Here is a 22,356-nt window from a genome sequence, read left to right as displayed (position 1 = left end):
GTACTGCTACATATACCAGTAAAGGACATAACACTGCAATTTTAGAGGCCGAGGATATGGAGCTTAAAGGTATAACAACTTGCTTTATTCACTGATCCTCAAGTTAGCCACTTTGGTTTATGTATCTTCTTTCACTTTTCCAAGGAGAAAGTAGGCCAGAGAAGCAAGCATTGCCTATCAGTTGTGTATGTCATGAAGACAAATGGTATAGTGAGAAGATTCGAATACAAGAGCAGGGATGTTTTGCTGCAATTGTGCAGGACCTTGGTGAGACCACACTTTGGGGTATAGTGAGCAGTTCTGGTCTCTGTATCAGTGAAAGGATGTTCTGGCTATGGAACGAATGCAACAAGCTTTTCTCTGACTGATTCCTGGGATGACAGGACTGACATATGAAGAGACACTGGATCAGTTAGGCCTACATACACTGGGGTTTAGAAGAATGAGGGAGAATATCACAGAAACCTATAATATTTGAATAGAACGTGGCTGCAGAGCTGGTGTATGAGGGAGGGCTTCAGAGATGTGGATCATTGGGATACCTTTTAGGGAAGGTGGGATCTGCACAAGGAGGACAGGTTGCACCTGAACTGGAGGGGCACCAATATCCAGGGCAGGAGGATTGCTAGAGCTCTTTGGGAGGGTTTAAACTAGTTTGGTAGGGGAATGTGAACCGGAGCTACAGATCAGAAGATGGGGTAGCTGGTGAATAGGCAATGCAGCATGCAGAGAGTCTGTGAGGAAGGATAGACAGTTGATGGGACAAAGTTGCAGTCAGTGTGATGGGTTGAAGTGTGTCTATTTTAAGAAGTGTCAGGAATAAGGATGATGAACTTAAAGCATGGATCAGTAATTGGAGGTATGACGTTGTGGCCTTTATAGAGACTTGGATATCATTGTGGCAGGAATGATTGGTGGATGTTCCAGGGATAGGTGTTTCAATAGCAATAGGGAGGGTGGTAAAAGAAGTGGGAGAGTGGCATTGCTAATCAGGAATAGTACCACAGCTGCAGAAAGGGACATCATCGAGAAGGGTATGTCTACTGAGTCATGATTGATGGAAGTCAAAAACAGGAAAGGAGCAGGAGTTTTCTATAGACCTCCCAATAACAATAGAGACACTGAGAAACAGATTAGGAGGCAGATTTTGGAAAGGTGCAGAAGTAAGAGGGTTGTTATCATGAGTGACTTCAACTTTCCTAATATTGACTGGAACCTCCTTAGTGCAAATAGTTTGGATGGAACCGATTTTATCAGGTGTGTCCAGGATGGATTCCTGACTCAATATGTAGATAGACTGACTAGAAGGGAGGCCATATTAGATTTGGTGCTCGGCAACAAACTAGATCTGGTGTCAGATCTCTCAGTGAGAAAGCATTTCGTTGAGATTAAACATAACTCTCTGACCATTACTATACTCATGGAGTGCAATAGGAGCAGACAGTATGGGAAAGTATTTAATTGGGGGAGGGGGAATGACAATACTATTAGGCAGGAACTGTGGAGCGTAATTGGGAACAGATGTTCTCAAGGAAATGCACAACAGAAATGTGGAGGTTGTTTGGGGAGCACTTGCTGTGAGTGTTTAATAGGTTTGTCCCACTGAGGCAAGGAAGGGTTAGGAGGGTGAAGGAACCTTGGATGAAAAGACATGCAGAACATCTAGTTAAGAGGAAAAAGGAAGCTTACATAAAGTTGAGGAAGCAAGGATCAGACGGCGCTCTAGAGGGTTACAAGGTAGCTCGGAAGGAACTGAAGAATGGATTTAGGAGAGCTAGAAGACGCCATGAAAAAGCCCTGGCAGGTAGGATTAAGGAAAATCCCAAGGCATTCTACACTTATGTGAGGAACAAGAGGATGGCCAGAGTGAGGGTAGGGCTGATCAGGGATAGTGGAATGAACTTGTGCCTTGAGTCAGAGGAGGTACGGGAGGTCCTTAATGAATACTTTGCTTCAGTATTCACGAGTAAAAGGGAACTTGTCAGTTGTGAAGTCAGCTGATATGCTCGAATAGGTTAATGTTAAGAAGGAGGGTGTGCTGTAAATTTTGAAAAACATGAGGATAGATAAGTCTCCTGGGACAGATGGGAAATACCCAAAGTTACCATGGGAAGTGAGGGCAGAGATTGCCGCACTTTTGGCGATGATCTTTGCATCCTCACTGACCACTGGAGTAGTACCAGACAATTGGAGGATGGCAAATATTATTCCCTTATTCAAGAAAGGGAATAGGGATAACCCTGGGAATTACAAACCAGTCATTTTTACATCGTTGGTGGGCAAAGTATTGGAGAGGATTCTGAGAGACAAGATTTGTGATTATTTGGAAAAGCATAGTTTGATTAGAGACAGTCAGCATGACTTTTTGAGGGGCAGGTGATGCCTCACAAGCCTTATTCAATTCTTTGAGATGTGACAAAACACATTGCGTGTAGAGCAGTGGATGTGGTGTAAATGGATTTTAGCAAGGCGTTTGATAAGGTTCCCCATGGTATGCTCATTCAGAAAGTAAGGAGGCATGGGATACAGGTAAATGTGGCTGAGTGGATGCAGACTTGACTGGCCCATAGAAGACAGAGGCTGGTAGTAGATGGAAAGTATTCAGTCTGGAGCTCAGTGACCAGTGTTGATCCACAGGCATCTGTTCTGGGACCTCTGCTCTTTGTGATTTTTATAAATGACTTAGATGAGGAAGTGGAAGGGTGGATTAGTAAGTTTGCTGATGACACCAAGGTAGTTAGAGCTATGAATAGGGTAGAGTGTAGGTTGCAACGGGACATTGACAGGATGCAGAACTGGGCTAATGAGTGGCAGAGGGAGTTCAACCTGGAAAAGTGTAAAGTGATTCATTTTGGAAAGTCAAATTTGAATGCACATTACAGGTTTAAAGGTAGGTTTCTTGTTAGTGTGGAGAGGGATCTTGGGGTTCACGTCCATAGATCCCTCAAAGTTGCCACCCAAGTTGAAAGGGTTGTTAAGAAGACATATGGTGTGTTGGCTTCCATTAGCAAGGGGATTGAGTTTAAGAGCCATGAGGTTATGCTGCAGCTCTATGAAGCCCTGCTTAGACCACACTTGGAATATTGTGTTCAATTCTGGTCGCCTCATTATAGGAAGGATGTGGAAGCTTTAGAGAGGGTGCAGAGGAGTTTACCAGAATGCTGCCTGGACTGGAGGGCATGTCTTAAGAAGAAAGGTTGAGGAAGCTAGGGCTTTTCTCATTGGAGCGAAGAATGATGAGAGCTGACTTGATAGAGGTGTACAAGTTAATGAGAGGCATAGACAGAATGGATAGCCAGAGACTTTTTCCCTAAGCGTAAATGCTATCATGAAGGGGCATAATTTTAAGGTGACTGGAAGAAGGTTTAGGGGAGATGGCAGAGGTAGGTTCTTTACACAGAATGGTGGGTGTGTGGAATGCACTGCCAGCAGTGTAGTAGAGTCGGTTACGTTAGGGACACTTATGCGATTCTTGGATAGGCACATGAATGATAGTAAAATGAAGGGTACGTGGGTTAGTTTGATCCTCATTTAGGATAAGAGGTTGGCACAACATCGAGGGCCAAAGGGCCCATACAGTGCTGTACTATGTTCTAACTAGGCAGGGTCATCGCATGAAGGATGTTCCAGATGACCTCGGAGTGCAGATCCAAGGATCAGAATCTAAAGATTGTGAGACAGAGATGAGGAGCAATTTCTTCACTGAGAAAGTGGTGAGCCTGTGGAATTCTCTGCCTCAGGCCAAAACATTGAATGTTTGCAATGAGTTAGACATATTTCTTCAGGCTAAAGGGATCATAGGGTATGGGGCAAAAGCAGGAACAGGGTACTGAATTACATGATCAGCTATGATCATATTGGAACAGGTTTGAAGGGCTGGATGGTCTATTTTTGCTCCTATTTTCTATGTTCCTGTGGTAGCATCATGCATGTAATACCCCCATAACACCCCCACATAATTTCTGGGAGAGAAAGAGAAAAAAATCAATTTTTAAACAAAAAACATGAGCAGATTATCTTTAACCCACTCCTACACTAAAGAATAATCCAGGAATTTTTGGCAAATATTTCTTAATAGATGATTTTAATAGCGGGTCAGGCAAGGAACAACCAGAAAAACAAGAGGAACATCAAACTCAGTGTAGACTATCCAGGCCTCAGGCCTGTTCTTTAATGTCTTTGCTGAACATTAATTTACAAGAGCTACAAGAACAGAGCAGAGGCTGGGATACTGCAATGAGTAACTCATCTCTTGACTCCCCAAAGCCTGTCCACTATCTACAGGCACAAGTCAGAATAGAGCAGTCCATTTGATTGTACCATATCTACAAACATCCATTCCCTCCATCACCAATGCTCAGGAGCAGCAGTGCTGTAGGATCTCCAAGATGCAATGCAGAAATTCACCAAAGATCTTTTGACGCCATCTTCCAAACCCATAATTACTTCTATCTATAAAGATGAGGACAGCAGACACATGGGAACACCACCACCTGCAAGTTCTCCTCCAAACCACTCACCATCCAGAATTAGAAATATTTCTCCATTTCTTAATTGTCACTGGGTCAAAATTCTGGAATTCCCTCGCTAAGGGAATTGTGAGTCTACCTACAGTAGGTGGACTATACAGCAGTTCACCACCACCTTCTGAAGGGAAACTAAGGATGGCAATAAATGTTGGCCATCCAGCGATGCCCATATCCCAGGAGTGAATAAAAAAATCCATTTGAGTTTTAAAATTTCCAATTGATCTAGCCTTGAGTTTTTTTTAAGAGGGGTATGGTGAAGAAAGTTCCTTTGTGTGAGATAGCTCCTTTCACCTCACTACAATGGTGAGATTCTGATCAGGTTTTGGAACACTACCTTACGTTGCATCAGCATGACCTATTGTCCACTAAGTGAGCCTGACAACTTGAGCATCAATTCATGCGTTGAGGTGCATGACAGATCATTGGGAAGAGATTTCCATTCCAGCTGAACTGGTGGCTTAATTCCAAAGTACACAATAAAAATAATACCAGAGTGTCTTCAGGCATCTGTTGTCTTCCAATGAGGCAGCTAAATATTTACTTCCCTCTGTGGAAATGCCATTTCCTGCAAGACTATGGGGAAAAAAAAATTAAAAGGTAGCAAATTGTAGACAATTCACAGCATATATATATATATATATATATTTAAATTTCCTCAGAAAGCCATGACTACACAAAATTGTAATCTTTCCATTCAGGTAGAAGTGTAAACTACGGTTGGCTGTTTGAGACATTTAATTTCTAACTGCCACAAAGCTGAGAATAAAGGAGCTTTGAAAGAAAATAGGATGCAAAAGGTAATAACTGAAAGGACAAGGTGGCTTAGAACACAAGCACAGAGAGTGTTAAGGGGCTGGTGAGACCAGTAGGCATGGTCAAGAAATGGGAGAATTCAGAGACAGGAGATCATCATTATTCCAAGTTTGGTTCACACCAATTTTTGTTTGCAATATAATAATCCAAGTAACTAGGATTTCAAAGACCTTCAGATTTCTTACATATCTTAAAATTCGAATCTCAGTCTTGGGGATCTGGATGCATTTTCTGGGAGAGTATTTAAGGTGAGTAACTTCACAAGGTTTTCCTCATAAGGTTTTAAAAATTACTTGAATGAGCACTTGCAATGCCATAACATTCAAGGCTATGGGCTAAGTGCTGGAAAGTGGGACAAGTGTAGATTTTGTGTAGTTGTGGTAGTATAAACTTGATGGGTCAAAGGGCCTCTTTTGTACTGTATGAGTCAACAAAAAGCAAATTGATGTTTTTCTGAAGGTGAGTCACACTGAAACTTTAACTCTGTTTCTGTCTCATTAAATGCTGCCAGATCTATTGAGTTTCTCCTGTGTTTTCTGGTGTTTGCATTGTAAAATTCTCTCACTTCTTTCATTGTGACCTGCAGCCTAAACTGTGGGTGAACTGAGATTTATTTGTATTAGACAATTTGTCGTATTGTGAAAATTTGTAAAAGATGCTGTCTCAATGTTTTGTCAAAGGATATAACAAATATGCTCACTATAACGTATATTGAAGTCATGTATATTAAATAAATTTGACTGATTTTTATTTATTGGTTCCCAAAGCCTACCTCTTTATTCATCCCCCCTCTAAATAAAGCTGAGTAATTAATTTAAGCCTGTACACATTTACCTGATAGTATATTGATAGATATGCAAACACTTCATGCAATGGACAGCAGAGCCATAGAATTGTATAGCATGGAAAAAGACCCTTCGGCCCACCATGCCAACCAGATATCCTAAATTAATCTAGTCCCATTTTCCAGCATTTAGCCCATCTCTCAATAACTGTTCCCTTTCATATACCCAACCAGATGCCTTTTAAATGGATATATTGGCATTGATTAACATTCAGACTTTGTCTGTCTTATGTCATCAAAATGCTTAGAAATCTGATTACCTGAGTTCTTTTAAAGAAGGATGATTTCTTAAAGCTTGAGCAAATGCTTCAGCACCCAAGTCTCCGACTTGATTCCCCCACATCCTGTGTTTCAATTCAAGATTTAAAGTCACTGGAACTTCAGCTGGAAAACTTTCACACTACAAAATAGCATGCAACTTGTGACCAAATCACGTACATAAATTAGATACAACATGTATTTTTCTCTTTTCTTTTGCACCGGTGCGTTTTGTATTGTTTGTGTTCAAGCCTCTGAAATCAGGCTTGAAATCCACAATCTTCCAATTTAGAACGAAAGCTGATACTTTTGGGAATACCAAAACAACTTCACAATTCATTTCAGTGATAATGGCAAAAAAGCCCCTGGAATATCAGCACAGTTTTCAAAGAGACTTCATAATTATGAATCCTATGGAATAGTGCATCCTTTGTAGAAGGGGGCGGTAATTACAGCGCTTGCCAACAAAGTTTTGTGGGGCCTCTTTATTGAGCTCAAGAAGCAAATTTAGTTGGTCATCAAAGCATCCATCATCCTTTGTGTGACTGCCCCTGGCACATTCTTAAACTCTTTTACCTTGTGCTAATGGTATTCGTGATTTGGAGGAGCCGGTGTTGGACTGGGATGGACAAAGTTAAAAAAAATCACACAACACCAGGTTAAAGTCCAACAAGTTTATTTGGTAAGGGAGCAGCACTCCAAAAGCTTGTACTTCCAAATAAACCTGTTGGACTATAATCTGGTGTTATGTGATTTTTAACTAAAGTCATTCTAACAAGTGTTGAATACACAATTCTGCCACTGCAGAGACTCTTTAGCAACTAAAATCACCTTTGACAACTAATCTGCACACAAAAATAAAGCTCCAAAATAAAATGTCTCAGCAACAATGGAGGTTGAAGTAACTCTGACTCGGAGAAGATGTGAATATAATAAGCAGACCCTCTGCAAAAATACAGTAAACTGCAACCTACCTGTTCTACAGGGTCCTAGGAAGGATCACTTAACTGGAAGCAGTCACAATACACCAGAGGACCACTCAAACGTAAGAAACCTGTGAGGAAGTGGGGTAAGCGTGCCAGCCTGCTAGTAAGACTGAGACAATGCGATGACAAGACCCCCCTCCCCCCACCACCCTTCCTAGTTTACTCCTAACAAATGTACAATCTCTGGACAACAAGAGGGACAAACTCAGATCATGGCTCAGCTTCCAGCATGAACTTCGGGACTGCTGCGCACTCTGCTTCACAGAAACCTGGCTCAACCCATTCATTCCCGAATGCACATTTCACGCTGATGGCTTTTCTATCCATCGTATGGACTGTACAGTGTCCTCGGGTAAGACTAAGGGTGGAGAGGTTTGCTTTTTAATCAACAACTTGTAGTGCACGGGCATTACAACCCTGGGCAGCCATTGCTCCCCAAACCTTGAATTCCTCACCATCAAATGCCACCCCTTCTATCTAATACAGGAATTTACAGCTGCTATATGAACTGCTATGTACATACAGCCACTAGCAAAGGTTGAGGGAGCTCTGGATGTGCTGTACTCCACCACTAACATCTTGGAGACGGAACACCCCGAGCCCCTGGTTATTGTAACTGGCGACTTCAATCAAGCCAATCTAAGGATGGTGTTGCTCAAGTACCACCAGAACATTACCACCCAAACATTTTAGCCCACTGCTATACCAATGTGAAAGATACTTACCGCTCCATCCCCACCCTCATTTCTGGAACTCCAACCACAATACCCTGTTTCTTCTCCTGGCCTACAGGCAAAAGCTCAAGCAGGAGACCCCCTCGCAGATACAAGTCTCATGCTGGTCTGAAGAGGTAGAAAATCAACTCCGGTGCTGTCTGGAATCGGCTGATTGGGTCATGTTCAAACAGTCTGCTGGTACCTTGGACAAGTACGCCACCACCGTCACAAACTTTATCAGCAAATGTGTGGGGGACTACATACCAAGGACGTCAATCCAGGTGTTCCCCAACAGGAAACCCTGGATGAATTAGACATACAGAAAATGCTAAAAACCGGGTGTGAGGCCTTCAGACCAGGGGATCCACTCAAATATAAGGAAGCTAAGTATGCCCTTCGCAGAGCCATTAAGACAGCCAAGGACCAATACTGATCCGAACTAGAGACCTAGACTACTGCCCCCAGCGACTATGGCAAGGACTGAATGACATCATAGGTTCTAAAAAGAGACAGTACAAGACAGCAGATGATGACAAATCCTTCCCAGATCATCTCAATACCTTCTATGCTCACTGAGCAGAATTTCGGCAGAGAGGTAACACCTATTCCGACAAGTCCTGATGAGCCTATCCACAGATCGGTTTTCCTTCATGTGAATCCAAGGAAAGCGATGGGGCCAGACGGAGTACTAGGCTGTGCACTCAGAACAAGCGCAGATCAACTGGCAGAGGTCTTCTCGGACATCTTCAACCTCTCCCTGCAGCAGGCCACTGTCCCTGCCTGTTTCAAGAGGACCAACATCGTCCCTGTGCCTAAGAAGGCTCATGCAGTATTCTCAATGACTACCACCCAGTGGCCCTAACCTCGGTGGTCATGAAGTGCTTTGAAAGGCTGGTCATGGCGTTAATCAACTCCAGCCTCCCTACTACTCTTGACCCACTCCAATTTGCCTATCGGACCGACAGATCCACATCAGATGCCATATCACTTGCCCTTCACTCCTCCCTAGAACACCTTGACACCAAGAACAGCTATGTAAGAATCCTACTCATTGACTACAGTTCAGCCTTCAACACTATTATCCCCCTCGAGATTGATTGTTAAACTTAGTGATCTTGGACTAAGACCCACTCTCTGCAGTTTCTAGACCCACAGGTCACAATCAGTGAAGATTGGGGACAAACTTTCCTCCTCACATTCAACACTGGAACCCCCCCAGGGGTGCATACTCAGCCCCCCACTGTACTCACTGTATACCCATCACCGAATACCAGACTAATGCCATTTACAAGTTCACTGATGACACCACCATAGTTGGTCGAATCTCAGATAGCAACAAAACAGACTACAGACGAGAGGTGGAAGACCTGGAAAAATAGTGCACTGAGAACAACCTAGCTCTCAATGCCAGCAAAACCAAGGAATTCATTATTGACTTTCGGCAGGATGTTACTCATGCCCCCCTTACAGATTAAGAGCACAGAGGTGGAATGAGTGGAGAAGGTCAAGCTCCTGGGAGTGGGCATCAACAACAAGCTATCTTGGACAAGTTTCATGTGGACGCACTGGTTACAAAAGCCCAACAACGTCTCTTCTTCCTCAGGCAGCTGAGAAAATTTGGCATGACGATGAATACCCTTGCCAACTTGTATAGGTGTACCATCGAGAGCATTCTGTCTGGATGTATCACTAGCTGGTGTGGCAACTGTACCATTCAAGATCGGAGATGGTTACAGAGCGTAGTGAACTTGGCCAAGACAATCACAAAGGCCAACCTCCCATCTACACAATCCATCTACCAGATCTGCTGTCAAGGAAAGGCCGCCAGCATTCTCAAAGATCCATCCCACCCTGGCAATGTTTTTCTACAACCTCTACCATCGGGGAGAAGGTACAGAAGCCTGAACACACGCACCAGTTGGTTTCAAAACAGTTTCTCCCCTACTGTTGTTAGAATACTGAATGGACTCACCAACTGTTAGCATTCACCTGTACCTGTGCTTTTGTTTTTGCCGCTGTTTACTTATTATTTTCTTATCTGTGCTATTTAACGATGTGATTGCCTGTATTGCTCGCAAGACAAAGCTTTTAGGTACACGTGACAATAAATTTAATTCAATTCAATACATTGGTCATTTCTCAAAAACAATATTTTAAAAAATCATGTAATATTTGTTCAAATTTAACAATTCAAACATGAGACACTTTATTCTCCACCCTTTCCCTTACTCACCAGAGGTGTTTGATTGTCTTACTTTTCTGAACTGCCCATGCTAGCCTTTTCCCTCCTTCAGATGTAATCATGTTGTAACCAATGCTTTAAATGCAGAAACAAGAAAACAATTAGTTTAATATTTTCTCTTCTTCATCTGTGTGCCTTTCGTTATCAAAGGATCTCACAGAAACTGAGACTGAAACATTAATGAAGTTCCTTCGGAATACTTGGCACATACTCTAGTCTCTTTCTTGTAACAGGATCCTTCAGAAATTGACCTGGTAAATTGTATATTCTCATCACTCATGATCTTCACTTGTAATCTCAAAAGTGTTCTCAGGAAGATATTTCCTGATGGTGATGAATCAAAACAATCATTATAAAAATTAAGTACTTTAAACTTGCTGTGGGCAAGTGTTCTTACTAACTAATTCAAAGATTAAGCTTCTAGGAACCACATTCCAGGATTGATATAATCATCATCAATACAAAAGTTGATAAATAATTCCTCATTATTTTCTCAAATGGAGAACATTTGACAACATTGGTTAATGGAAGCAGCATTTAAATAGGAATAGATACCCTAGTAATTCTCAAGAGCTGCTATTGGTAACTGCAGTAATGGGACATTTGTGCTAACAATTCAGATTGAAAGGTTAAATTAGGGAAGAGATTTTATTCTGTATTTACAGAAGACCTTCTTGAAGAAATCTTGTGAGAATTTTCATCTCACTCGATCCTCTGTCAGATATCATCTACTGACTAATGGGCCTAGTTTGGATCTCAGGTTAGGGTAGCCTGCTGCTTTTGGATACTAGATTTGGTATGAAGATGCAAGAAATATTTCTAAGCTATCTCTGCACCACCCTTCTAACCAGTTTAACAGGTTAATCAAGGACAAATCAGCCATAAAAAAAAAGAGATTTGATTGAATTAAGTTAATGGTTACAACAGGCCCATGAGAACCTCACAGTAAGAGTTGCATTGATTGTTACAAATGATGATGATTAATAATTTAAAAGTGGCACCTTTCATGCAGGGATTCAGTTTGAATATTTTTACAAGCTTGCTCCAAACGTCTCATCCCTATAAGTGTTCTGATTCCTAATTTCGATTTCTTCTTTATTACAGCTTTTTCTTGAATGTGTGTCAATGTATCTGGAAGTAATGTGACTCTTTACACATGTAATGTTGTTTCTATATCCATTAGTGTATGAGATTCTAATCTGACGAGTCCTTTCACTAGAGAGAACTACACAGCAGAATGTAGATGCTTCCTGATGTAATAAAATGGGTAACTTCATCACCACAGCGTGGGTGCATGGCATGCACACCGCCCTCACTCTTGTGTAGCTTTTTTTGACAATACTGTGAGTTTAGCAACCAGTGACTATTTGTATGATACCGTCTCATGCCTCTTTATTCTTAAAAATGGGATATTGTGTAACTTGGCCTCTAACTACATGAACAGTATAGTTTCAGACTGATATTTTGTATGAATTAATTAAAGCAAACCTGCTTACGCCAATTTGAGTAGACTTGGACATTCATCAATAAGTGTTGAAATATATTGGGCACCAATGTCTGTAATCTGATTTTTGTATAAGCTGGAAAAACAAATATGAGTTAAGGCATTAGACCATGGTAATGGGATCTTGCACAGAGAAAATATAGCAATAGTACTCAACAAGCCCACTTGAACCAGCAATCACTTGTTGCTGATAGTTTGGAAGAACAATTTACCTTCCTTCAGTTCACCAAAATCTTAGCAGTACTTTAATTCTGCCTTCCAGCTTCTGTTTCTTATGCTCTTTGCAATGCCTACTTTCACTATCCTTCATCTACACCTTCAAGTCCTAAATTTTGGTACTCCCTCCCTAAACTTCATCAATCATTTTCTCCATTTAATCTAATTTTAAAACCTCCCTTTTTGACAAGGATTTGAATATCTTTCCTAATGCCTTGGGTGATTGAGTGGCACAAATTATTCTCTCATAATTGTCTGAGATGTGTGATGGAGCCAATAGAATCCCCTTCAGTGTAGAAGCAGGCCATTCGGCCCATTGAGTCCACACTGCCCCTCAAAAACATACCCTACTCCATCGCTGTAACCCTGCATTTCTAATGGCTAATTAATCTTGCCTGAAAATCCCTGGACACTGTGGGTAATTTAGCATGGCAAATTCACTTAACCTGCACATCTTTGGACTGTGGGAGGAAACCTATGCAGATACGGGGAGAATGTGCAAACTCCACACAGTCAATTGCCCGAGGATGGAATTGAACCTGTGTCCATGCTGCTGTGAGGCACCAGTGAGCCACTGTGCCACAGAGATGAAGGCTGTAAAGCCCATCAAATGCATGTCAGTTCTGTGAAAAGCAAACCAAAACAGACCCATTCAGTCACTATATCATTGTATTCCTGCAGGTTTATTACCCATACAATTTCTCTTCGAATTAATTCACCATCTCAATTTTTACCACCTTCATGGACAGCAAGTACCAGTATTAATTATGAGTTGCTGGCACAATCAGTATTTATAAATGAGATACATTGTTTCTAGTTTCATGGGACTGAATTCTATAGCTCATCCTCTGCCAGAAAAGTCAGTTGCAGATGAAGCAATTTCACAAAGATTGCCCAGCAGAGAGATTATTTTGTGGGTCAGCTTTACCACCTCAGCTTGGACTGCTGTACCTCTGTGGAAGAAGATCCAACTTTCTATTGTTGCCAATTTTTAATTTTTTTTAAGCAGAACCCAGTATGGATCCTAGCCTCAAGTCAGACTAGATTTCTGAATGGGGAGGAATCAGGCACATAGGAGGGCTATCATTCTGGGACCTGGTGCCCTTGATGAACACAGGGCACTTTTGTTCCTTTTTTTAAAAATTGCTAGAATTGGTGAAGAAGCAGTTTGCCTACACTCTCTTGGATTCCCTTGCCAACTGCATTTTGGCTAGGGCAGTGTAATCAGTCAATTGATTTTTCACCAAGATGGATTTCCCATTAACAAGACTTTTCAAAAAACAGGTAGGCTGCCAATTTCAGCACCCGACTTGAGTACAATATTATGGAGTACAATATTATGGTAAACCGACATGTTAACATTGGGCTTGCAACCTGACATGATACTGCTGGTAAAATGACAGCAGTCCCGGTTTCCACACAAGTGCGTGGCCATGGTGACAGTTTCATGTGGGCTGCATTCTATAATTTATTTGTGACATGTTGCATTGTGCGAACAGCTGAAGGCAAATCTAACAAGCGTAGATAGATTTGGACATTTTGTGTAGCCTTTCAATCACAGCATGCTGTAGCAAGAAAAAATGGTCAACTCTGAATTAAATACAGCTGAAAAGGCCAACACTAATTCATGTCAGAATCTTATCAGTAGAACAGAGGGAAGCAGTTCAGTAGCAAAACCTCTATTAATTCAAAAAGGTAAAGAGCTTATTAATTAATGAATTAACCTTCCCTGAAAGTGCTTTTCTCTTCAGCAAAGAACAGTGGTGACAGAGAACTGGAATACAAAACAATAGTCCACCATTTTGATGACTGAAAGGAATCTTTTATAGAAATACAAGTCATCGTGAAAATACACCTATTGCAAATGCATTGTCAAGAGAAAACTTGAAAACTTGCTGTCACCACAAAAGAATTAAATAACAAAACTCCTCCCCAAATTAGAAATAGCCTTAACAAAATGTTTTCTAGAAAACAAAATGCCTTTAATGGTTAAGCAGGCAGTGAAATGCTTGTGCCTTATGGCATTATTCTTATCAGCCCCACAATTAAATTGGGAGAAAGTGAGGACTGCAGATGCTGGAGATCAGAGTTGAGAATGTGCTGCTGGAAAAGCACAGTAAGTCAGTCAACATCCGAGGAGCAGGAGAATCGATGTTTCGGGCAAAAGCCCTTCATCAGAAATGAGGCTTGTGGGCAAAGGGGGCTGAAAGATAAATGGGAGGGAGTAGGGCTGGGGGGAAGGTAGCTGAGAATGCTATAGGTAGATGAAGGTGGGGGGGAAAGGTGATAGGTCGGAGAGGAGGGGGGAGTGGATAGATGGGAAAGGCGACGGACAGGTTAAGAGGGCGATCCTCTACATTCAGGAGACAGGAATCTACTGTATTTGCTGCATCCAATGTAGTCTCCCCTACATCGGGGAAACAGGGCGCTAACTTGCAGATGTTTCATAGAACATCTCTGGGACACCCGCAACAATCAACCCTATTGCCCAGTGGCTGAACACCAACTCCCCTTCCCACTCCACCAAGGACATTCAGATCCTGGGCCTCCTCCATTGCCAAACCCTAACCACCCGATTCCTGGAGGAAGAATGCCTCACCTTCCGCCTTGGTACTCTGCAACCATACGGGATTAATGCGGATTTCACCACTTTCCTCATTTCCCCTCCCCCAACCTTATCCCAGTCCCAAGCCTCCAACTTGGCACTGCCCCCTTGACCTGTCCATCATCCCATCTATCAGCTCTACCCTCCTCTCCAACCTCTCACCTTCTCCCCCACCTTCATCTACCTATCACATTCTCAGATACTTTATCCCCAGCCCCACCTCCTCCCATTTATCTCTCAGCCACCCAGCCCACAAGAGTCATTCCTGATGAAGGGCTTATGCCCGAAACATCAATTCTCTTGCTCCTCGGATGCTGGCTGACCTGCTGTGCTTTTCCAGCACCACACTCTCAACCAGGATTAAATTGACAAAATAACTGTTCTATATCATTTCTATAGTGTGGAGCCACAATTACACCCAACACTTAAACTTACATCTTATTGAAATCTTGCATGAACTAATCATTGCCTATTGACTTTTGTACTTTACATTCTTATGGTGAAATCCTAAAATAACATAATTCCTTACAGCTTCATTGGTCTGGAATGCTGTCTTTAATGTGTTGGGAAACTTTACTCCTCAAACTATCTGCAGTTCCGGGCCTGTTTCTGCACTGTAGGGAATCTAATCTAATCAAAACCACCTCTACTTTCATTTAGAGTATAATTACCATTTTTTTAAAAACAAAAATTCATTACCTTATATTTACTGTCACTGAATTCCATCTTATACTTTTACATTACTCCTTTATTCTTCAGGAAAATAGTTTACTTTCCCTACTTTGGTATAAACTATTAATTTCAATATTATTCTCCATAGGTATCCATTGAGATATTGATCCCATATAGTGAATAGAAGCCTATGTATTATACAACCAAGCTTTTACAACATATGCATCAATACATGACATTTATAATAAAAATTCTCTTATTGAACACTAAACACAAATGGAAAGTATCTATGTACAAGTTCACAATGTATTTATCTGTCACTATCCTTCCTAACATTCAAGGGAAGAATGTAATCTGAGTATCTTTTTACCTTGCCAACTTACCCAAGATATTGAACAATTTTGTACTTTTTAAGTTCTTCAGATAGCACTTGAACTCCCTCATCTGTGATTTGATTTGCATTCAACCTGAATAAAGTCGTAGTCGGAAATATTAGGATAGCCAAAGTAAACAAATAATCACATGGCACTATTTGTGACACTGCCTGTATAAGGTGACTGCTCCATTTCCTACAGTAATGACCACACTACCAAAATACTACCTTGATTGCAAAATGCTTTGGGAAGTCTGAGTATTATGAAAGGTGTTCTGTAAGTGCAAATGTTTCCTTTCAAGATGATAAATCTGATAGGAGAAAGTGAGGACTGCAGATGCTGGAGATCAGAGTCAAGAGTGTGGTGCTGGAAGAGCACAGCAGGTCAGGCAGCATCTGAGGAGCAGGAGAATCGACGTTTCGGGCAAAAGCCCTTCATCAGGGGTCAGGAATACTGATGATGGGCTATGCCTGAAACGTCGATTCTCCTGCTCCTCGAACGCTGCCTGATAAATCTGATAGTTTGAAGACACAATGGCAAAGGGCCAGAGAAGCACATAATAACCCAGATCAATCAGTGACAAATTGAAAATTCACCCAACAAGGACCTGCCTTCTGTAATCTTCAAATGATTTTCAAAGGATTAGCAAGTGACCTTACCTAAAGTAAAAGAGGACCTAGGAGACTCTTCAAATAATCCATTTATAGGACTGGTTGCAAAACAATGGGTGGAAGATGTGACGCACACATTCCACCCCATTTATATTCAGGTTTTGATAGTGTAAATGATGCCTGAAGAGTCAGTGGAGACCATTCACAAATCTTCCTGATGAAGGGTTTTTGCCCGAAACGTTGATTTCGCTGCTCGTTGGATGCTGCCTGAACTGCTGTGCTCTTCCAGCACCACTAATCCAGTATTTGGTTTTCAGCATCTGCAGTCATTGTTTTTACCATTCACAAATTGGCCATTAAAGATTTTTCTGGGTGTTTTTGTGGGACCTGGAGGAAGCATTGCGAGCCAGAGTTGATGATCTCTCGCATATTTGACCTATGTATCTGAAATAGCATAACATCTAAGCAAATGTAGTTTGACAGTACAGATTCTTGCATCATTAAAAACTATGTCTTTCAAAGACTCATTCTTGGGAGGTAGATATTGTGGGTAAGCCTGGCATTTATTACCAATCACAAGGTAACTATAACTGAGCGGTTTGCTGGCTGAGAGAATGTGAGAAAATGCAGATGCTGGAGAAATCAGAGTCAAAAGGTGAGGCGCTGGAAAAGCACAGCAGATCAGGCAGCATCCAAGGAGCAGGAGAGTCAATGTTTCAGGCCTAAGCCCTTAATTGGGAATGTGGGGAGGGGAAGGGAGCTGAGAGATAGATAGGAGGGTGGGAGTGGGAAGAGAGGAGAGGTAGCCAGGAAGGCAATAAATAGATGCAGATGGGGGGCTAACATTGATAGGTGGGAGGGGAGGGTGGAGTGGATAGATGGGAAGGAAGGTGGACAGGTAGAACAGTTCAAGAGAGCCATACTGAGTTGGAGGGTTGGATATGGCATGAGGTGGGAGGGAAAGGAGATTTGGAAACTGGTGAAGTTGACATTGATGCCATATGGTTGGAGGGTGGTTTGCTGGCCTTCAGACCTGTGATTGGAATCTACATAGATCAGGGCCGATGGTATTAATTAATCCACTTTTAACAAAATAATAATCCTTCATGATAGCTTTTACTAAAAGTGAACATGAGTTGGAGTTTTCTGCTTCTTATTTCTTGAATCATTTTAAAAGTGAAATGAAATTCTCTGCAATGAGATTTAACTCACAGTCTTTAGCCTATTAGCTTAGGCCCAGAATCAATGGACCAGAAAAACTATCACTCCATGGCTATACCACATTTTACACTCTAGGCACTGTCAGTTTCTGACAAAATGAATTCAGTGACAGATCTCTCTGTGCTTGCAGTTAAATAAATCCATCAGAAATGACTCCTTTAAATTGCTAATCTGGTTGGCCTAGAGAGAACTGAAAACTAACATTCCCCTTGATCCAAGCTGAGACAGATGAACTTGCATGTAAGTAAGCACAATAACAGACACAATAAAAGAATAAAGGGTGTGTTTATGTATCTTACCCAATAATGCGAAGCTTACTAAAGCAAGGAATTAGTTCTCTCACTCCGTAGTCATTGATATTGTTATTGTCTAGTTCGAGTCCAATTGTTTTCTGAACGCCACGTAAAATAAAAGTGATTGCACTGCAGTCCACTGAGTAGACATTGCAATAGGTGAACTTTATATAATCTTGGTGAATTCTCTTGGCAGCAAGTCTGGCTACTTCTTTGCTGTGCACTTCAAATATGCACCTCACCAACCATTTGAAACGCGGGACAGCTTGCATCTGATAGAAATCATTGCTCATGTATGTTTTCACACAGCCAACCAGGTAGGACTTCAAAACTGCTCTCTTCTTTTGAATGCTTATTTGGCAAGTCAAATGACTCAATACATCCAACTTGGTTTTGGAAAGCAAGCCACAAAGAAAGAAAACAGTTAGTTGGAAATGTTCTCGGGCCTCGAGCAAGTGTTCTTTTGAGCTCCTCTTGGAGTTTTTGCAGGAGACTGAACAGTTGAGTGGATGTGATTGCCCTCCACGTGGTATCTTTCTGGTAAAAAACTTAATGATTCCCTTCGCCCGAATTCTTTCGTTAACAACCAGGAAAAACGCCGTGAAAAATGACTGGAGGGTGAGATGAAGGAACTCATAGGTTGATTGGTTCCCACATCCATCGTAGTGGCCTGCACTCTTGATAAAGCCCAACTGTAAATCCTCCTCTGAGATACCAGCCGCTGTGATTTGCTCCTGACTAAAGATGAAGTTATTGCTTTCGATTCCCTCTTTTGCCAATTTTCCCAACCTCATCAGAGAATCCTTCTTCGCTTTGAATGTCTCACTTTGACTTTTGTTTCTTTTGTTCAACCTCGTTTTGAAAGAACGGTTTAAGAAAACCTCTAACATCAATAGGTAGATGTCAGTCAACGTTACATAATCCAACATTTGCTGAGAGTTACATTCTGACTGTAAGTGTTTGTAACATTTAAATATAATCCAGCAAAACAATGGCACTGAACATAAACTACAAAGGTGAGGGTTTGCTTCCAACTGGGTCAAAACCAAAGTTTGATGGGGTTGGTTTTTGAAGAACTTCTTTAAATATTGCAATAAATGGTCCTTTGTAAAGCCCTTTAGTGTCACTCTCTTTCTCACCATTCTCAATGGTAGGTTTGTACCAGTTCTTGCAGTCAATAATTTTCTTGAGTTTTTCAATAAATTTCCGTGAAGTAGGTTCAACAAAAGAGTGACAGGATGCATGAGGTCAAAGGGTGAAGAGATTACAGGTATATCACTAAGGTCACAGTCAGCATTAATTTCATCAAACCCATCCAATGTGAAGAGAACAGAGTCTGGGTGTTGTTGGATGTAACTAAATATCTCATCAGTGTCTTTGTCTGGATAACAATTGTATTTAAACAGTAGATCTCTGAGAGAAATCTTATCTTCCTTTTCAAAGATATTGAACATGCGACATCTAAATTTAAAGAAGAATTTAACACCAATACAGAGCTCTCCGTTGGACCAGAGTTTCTGAAGTCTCTGGAGCAGTATGGTCTTACCAACCCCAGCATCACCAGTTATAAAAACTGTCTCTGCATCCTCATTGATGATGCCCGTGTCACTGAACAAATCCTCCAAATGGGAAATGGGTCCCTCAGTTTCACCTACTGCATTAACTCGTTCCATAAGAGTCTCAGTGTAAGTATCATCCAGCAAGGTGTCTTCTTTCTGAGCATACGAAGTGATGAACTTGGTTTCCCTTTTCAATTGATGTCTAAGTTTTTCAGAATATTGGCAAACTTGGAAAGTAGAAATTTGAAATCAATGTTTTTATTCAAAACAGAATTTATATTATTTTGTTTTACATGCCAAGGGCCCCACCATGTAATTTAGGTCCCTATCTTTGCCCCAGTTCCTCCTTCAAGTAATAAGTATGTCAGGCTAGTGATGTTCTATTTTCTTAAAGGCTTATACATTGGTTTCATCAAAAATATAATTACTTACCAGCATCTGTGAGAAGAATCGTCTTTCTCACTAAATGCTCAGGTGGCTGATACTCAATTATGTTTATCCAATCCTGCAGCTCAGGATAAACGTCTTTAGCCTTGTACACCACATACACAAAATACTCAGCAGCTTCAGGTCCTTTATTGCATATTATGTCAAGGATTTCACGCACCTAAAGAAAATGTAGCAATAAACTTGATGCTATCAATAATAATCAGTTTCAAGATGGCATATTAATGTATCAATGGCTTATAATATTCTAGAAATTGCTTTGGATCTCATATCCCACTTCACCCTGTTTGCCCATTATTCGCATTCCTCCTGATCTATACTAGTCCACCAATACATATAAATCCCACAGCTTCACCCCACCTTACCTCATCTCCAGTGTCTCATTTTGTGTCCTCTTGCCTTATGTCAGTATTTTCTTCCACAACTCAACTTACAACATCCAATTATATAATTCTTAAGAGAAACCTCTCTTTTAGTTATTAACCTTCCTTAAAGAGCTTTCAAAATTCCATTGACCAAGTTTTCAATTATCTCTCTTAACTCTCCAGCAAAGCTCAGTGTCCATTTCCTGACTCCTCCTGCTTTGGGATTATCTGAAGGTTCTCTATATATAAGTATTGAGGTTTAAATACCGGCTGATCACTGCAATATTTTTGGTGAGCAAAGCTGGTAATGGGAGGACAGTAGTGATGTCCTACTTTGGGGATTAATTAACATGAGTCGAGAGCGTGGTGCTGGAGCATCCAAGGAGCAGAAAAATCGACGTTTTGGGCAAAATCCCTTCATCGGAATGCTGCCTGACCTGCTGTGCTTTTCCAGCACGACACTCTCAACTCTAATCTCCAGCATCTACAGTCCTCACTTTCACCCGATGTAATTAACACGGTCTATCCCTTAAAGACTACTGCACAAATACAATCCCAGCTGCATGTAATGGGTGCATTGGCATCAATGTAGTTTGCTTGCGATAAGTGGTATTCAGTTAAACCAAAATAGTTGTAATTTTCAATTTCTGTTTTAAGAATCATAGAATTCCTAGTGTGGATGCAGACCATTCAATCCATCAAGTCTACCAACCTTCTGAAGAGCATCCCTCCCAGACCCAGCCCCCTCACCCTACCCCTTCAACCCTGTATTTCCCATGGCTAACACATCCAGCCTGCACATCCTGGACACAATTTAGCATGGCCAATCCCACCTAAACAGCATATCTTTGGACTTTGTGAGAAACCTGGAGCACCTGGAGGAAACCCAATCAGACACGGGGAAAATGTGCAAACTCCACACAGACAGTCACCTGAGAATCGAACAGAGTCCCTGACCCTGTGAGGCAGCACTGAGTTTTCATGCTGGCCATGTTAAGATTCCTCATTTAGATCTCAATGTTAAATTTCCTCTGTTCAACTTCAGTGTTAAATCTCATCTTTTCAATAGTCTGAAGACTGAAGCTAATGCATTTCAAAAGGATAAAATTTAACACAGTATTCAACTTCTAAGGATTAAACTGCTCCAAATGGATTCATAACAGCTTCAATTGTGTTTTTCTTTCCTTCTCTCTCACTGTTCACAGTTCCATATTGATATCTTTGTTGAATCAAATTATCTAGATAAAGTGCAGATCTCATGAATACAAGCTGGTTAAGAACTTACTGAATTTTCCAAATAGTGGATACAATTGAAACATCTGACATCATTATAATTTCGCTGGTGATGACAAATGGTTAATATCAATAGACAATAGGTGCAGGAGTAGGCCATTCTGCCCTTCGAGCCTGCACCACCATTCAATATGATCATGGTCGATCATCCTTAATCAGTATCCTGTTCCTACCTTATCTCCATAACCCTTGATTCCTTGAGAGCTCTATCCAACTCTTTCTTAAATGAATCCAGAGACTGGGCCTCCACTGCCCTCTGGGGCAGAGCATTCCACACAGCCACCACTCTCTGGGTGAAGAAGTTTCTCCTCATCTCTGTCCTAAACAGTCTACCCCGTATTTTTAAGCTGTGTCCTCTGGTTCGGCACTCACCCATCAGCGGAAATATGTTTCCTGCCTCCAGAGTGTCCAATCCTTTAATAATCATTTTTTAATTTCATTCATGGAATGTGGACATTGCTGACAAAACCAAAATTCCTCAGCAACAGCACAATAAGTTCATGTCCAATTGGCCCTCATTGGTTATACCTATTATCAATGGACTGGTAGTCACCCTTGTTTTGAGTCCTTCCTCTGGCAAGGCCTCTTGGAATGATAGAATCCCTATATAGTGAAGCAGGCCATTCGACCCATCTACATCACCCTTCCAAATGGATGCAAACCCTACCCTTTCCTACTCCTATAACCCTGCATTTCCCACGGCTAATCCACCTAATCTGCACAGGTTTGGACTGTGGGAGAATACCAGAGCAATTGGCGAAACCCACGCAGACTCAGGAAGAATGTGCAAACTCCACAGAGACAGTCA

At 41.4% G+C, this 22,356-nt stretch overlaps 1 protein-coding gene across 1 annotated transcript in view; it reads right to left on the bottom strand.

The window, feature by feature from the left end:
* LOC140465126 (nucleotide-binding oligomerization domain-containing protein 1-like) overlaps window positions 1-22,356 on the bottom strand; it is a 41,764-nt gene that overhangs the window by 12,135 nt on the left and 7,273 nt on the right. Inside the window, exons 2-8 of the mRNA XM_072560991.1 lie at window positions 19,876-20,050; window positions 17,891-19,670; window positions 15,769-15,852; window positions 11,885-11,968; window positions 10,380-10,463; window positions 6,447-6,530; window positions 5,019-5,102 (exon numbers count right to left, since the gene is read on the bottom strand). Of these exons, the coding sequence (XP_072417092.1) occupies window positions 5,019-5,102; window positions 6,447-6,530; window positions 10,380-10,463; window positions 11,885-11,968; window positions 15,769-15,852; window positions 17,891-19,670; window positions 19,876-20,050 (2,375 nt within the window). The remainder of the gene's footprint in view (window positions 1-5,018; window positions 5,103-6,446; window positions 6,531-10,379; window positions 10,464-11,884; window positions 11,969-15,768; window positions 15,853-17,890; window positions 19,671-19,875; window positions 20,051-22,356) is intronic.

This window comes from Chiloscyllium punctatum, chromosome 41, assembly GCF_047496795.1.
Source record: "Chiloscyllium punctatum isolate Juve2018m chromosome 41, sChiPun1.3, whole genome shotgun sequence".
NCBI classification, from domain to species: Eukaryota; Metazoa; Chordata; class Chondrichthyes; order Orectolobiformes; family Hemiscylliidae; genus Chiloscyllium; species Chiloscyllium punctatum.
This window is presented reverse-complemented; position numbering and strand designations above follow the sequence as displayed.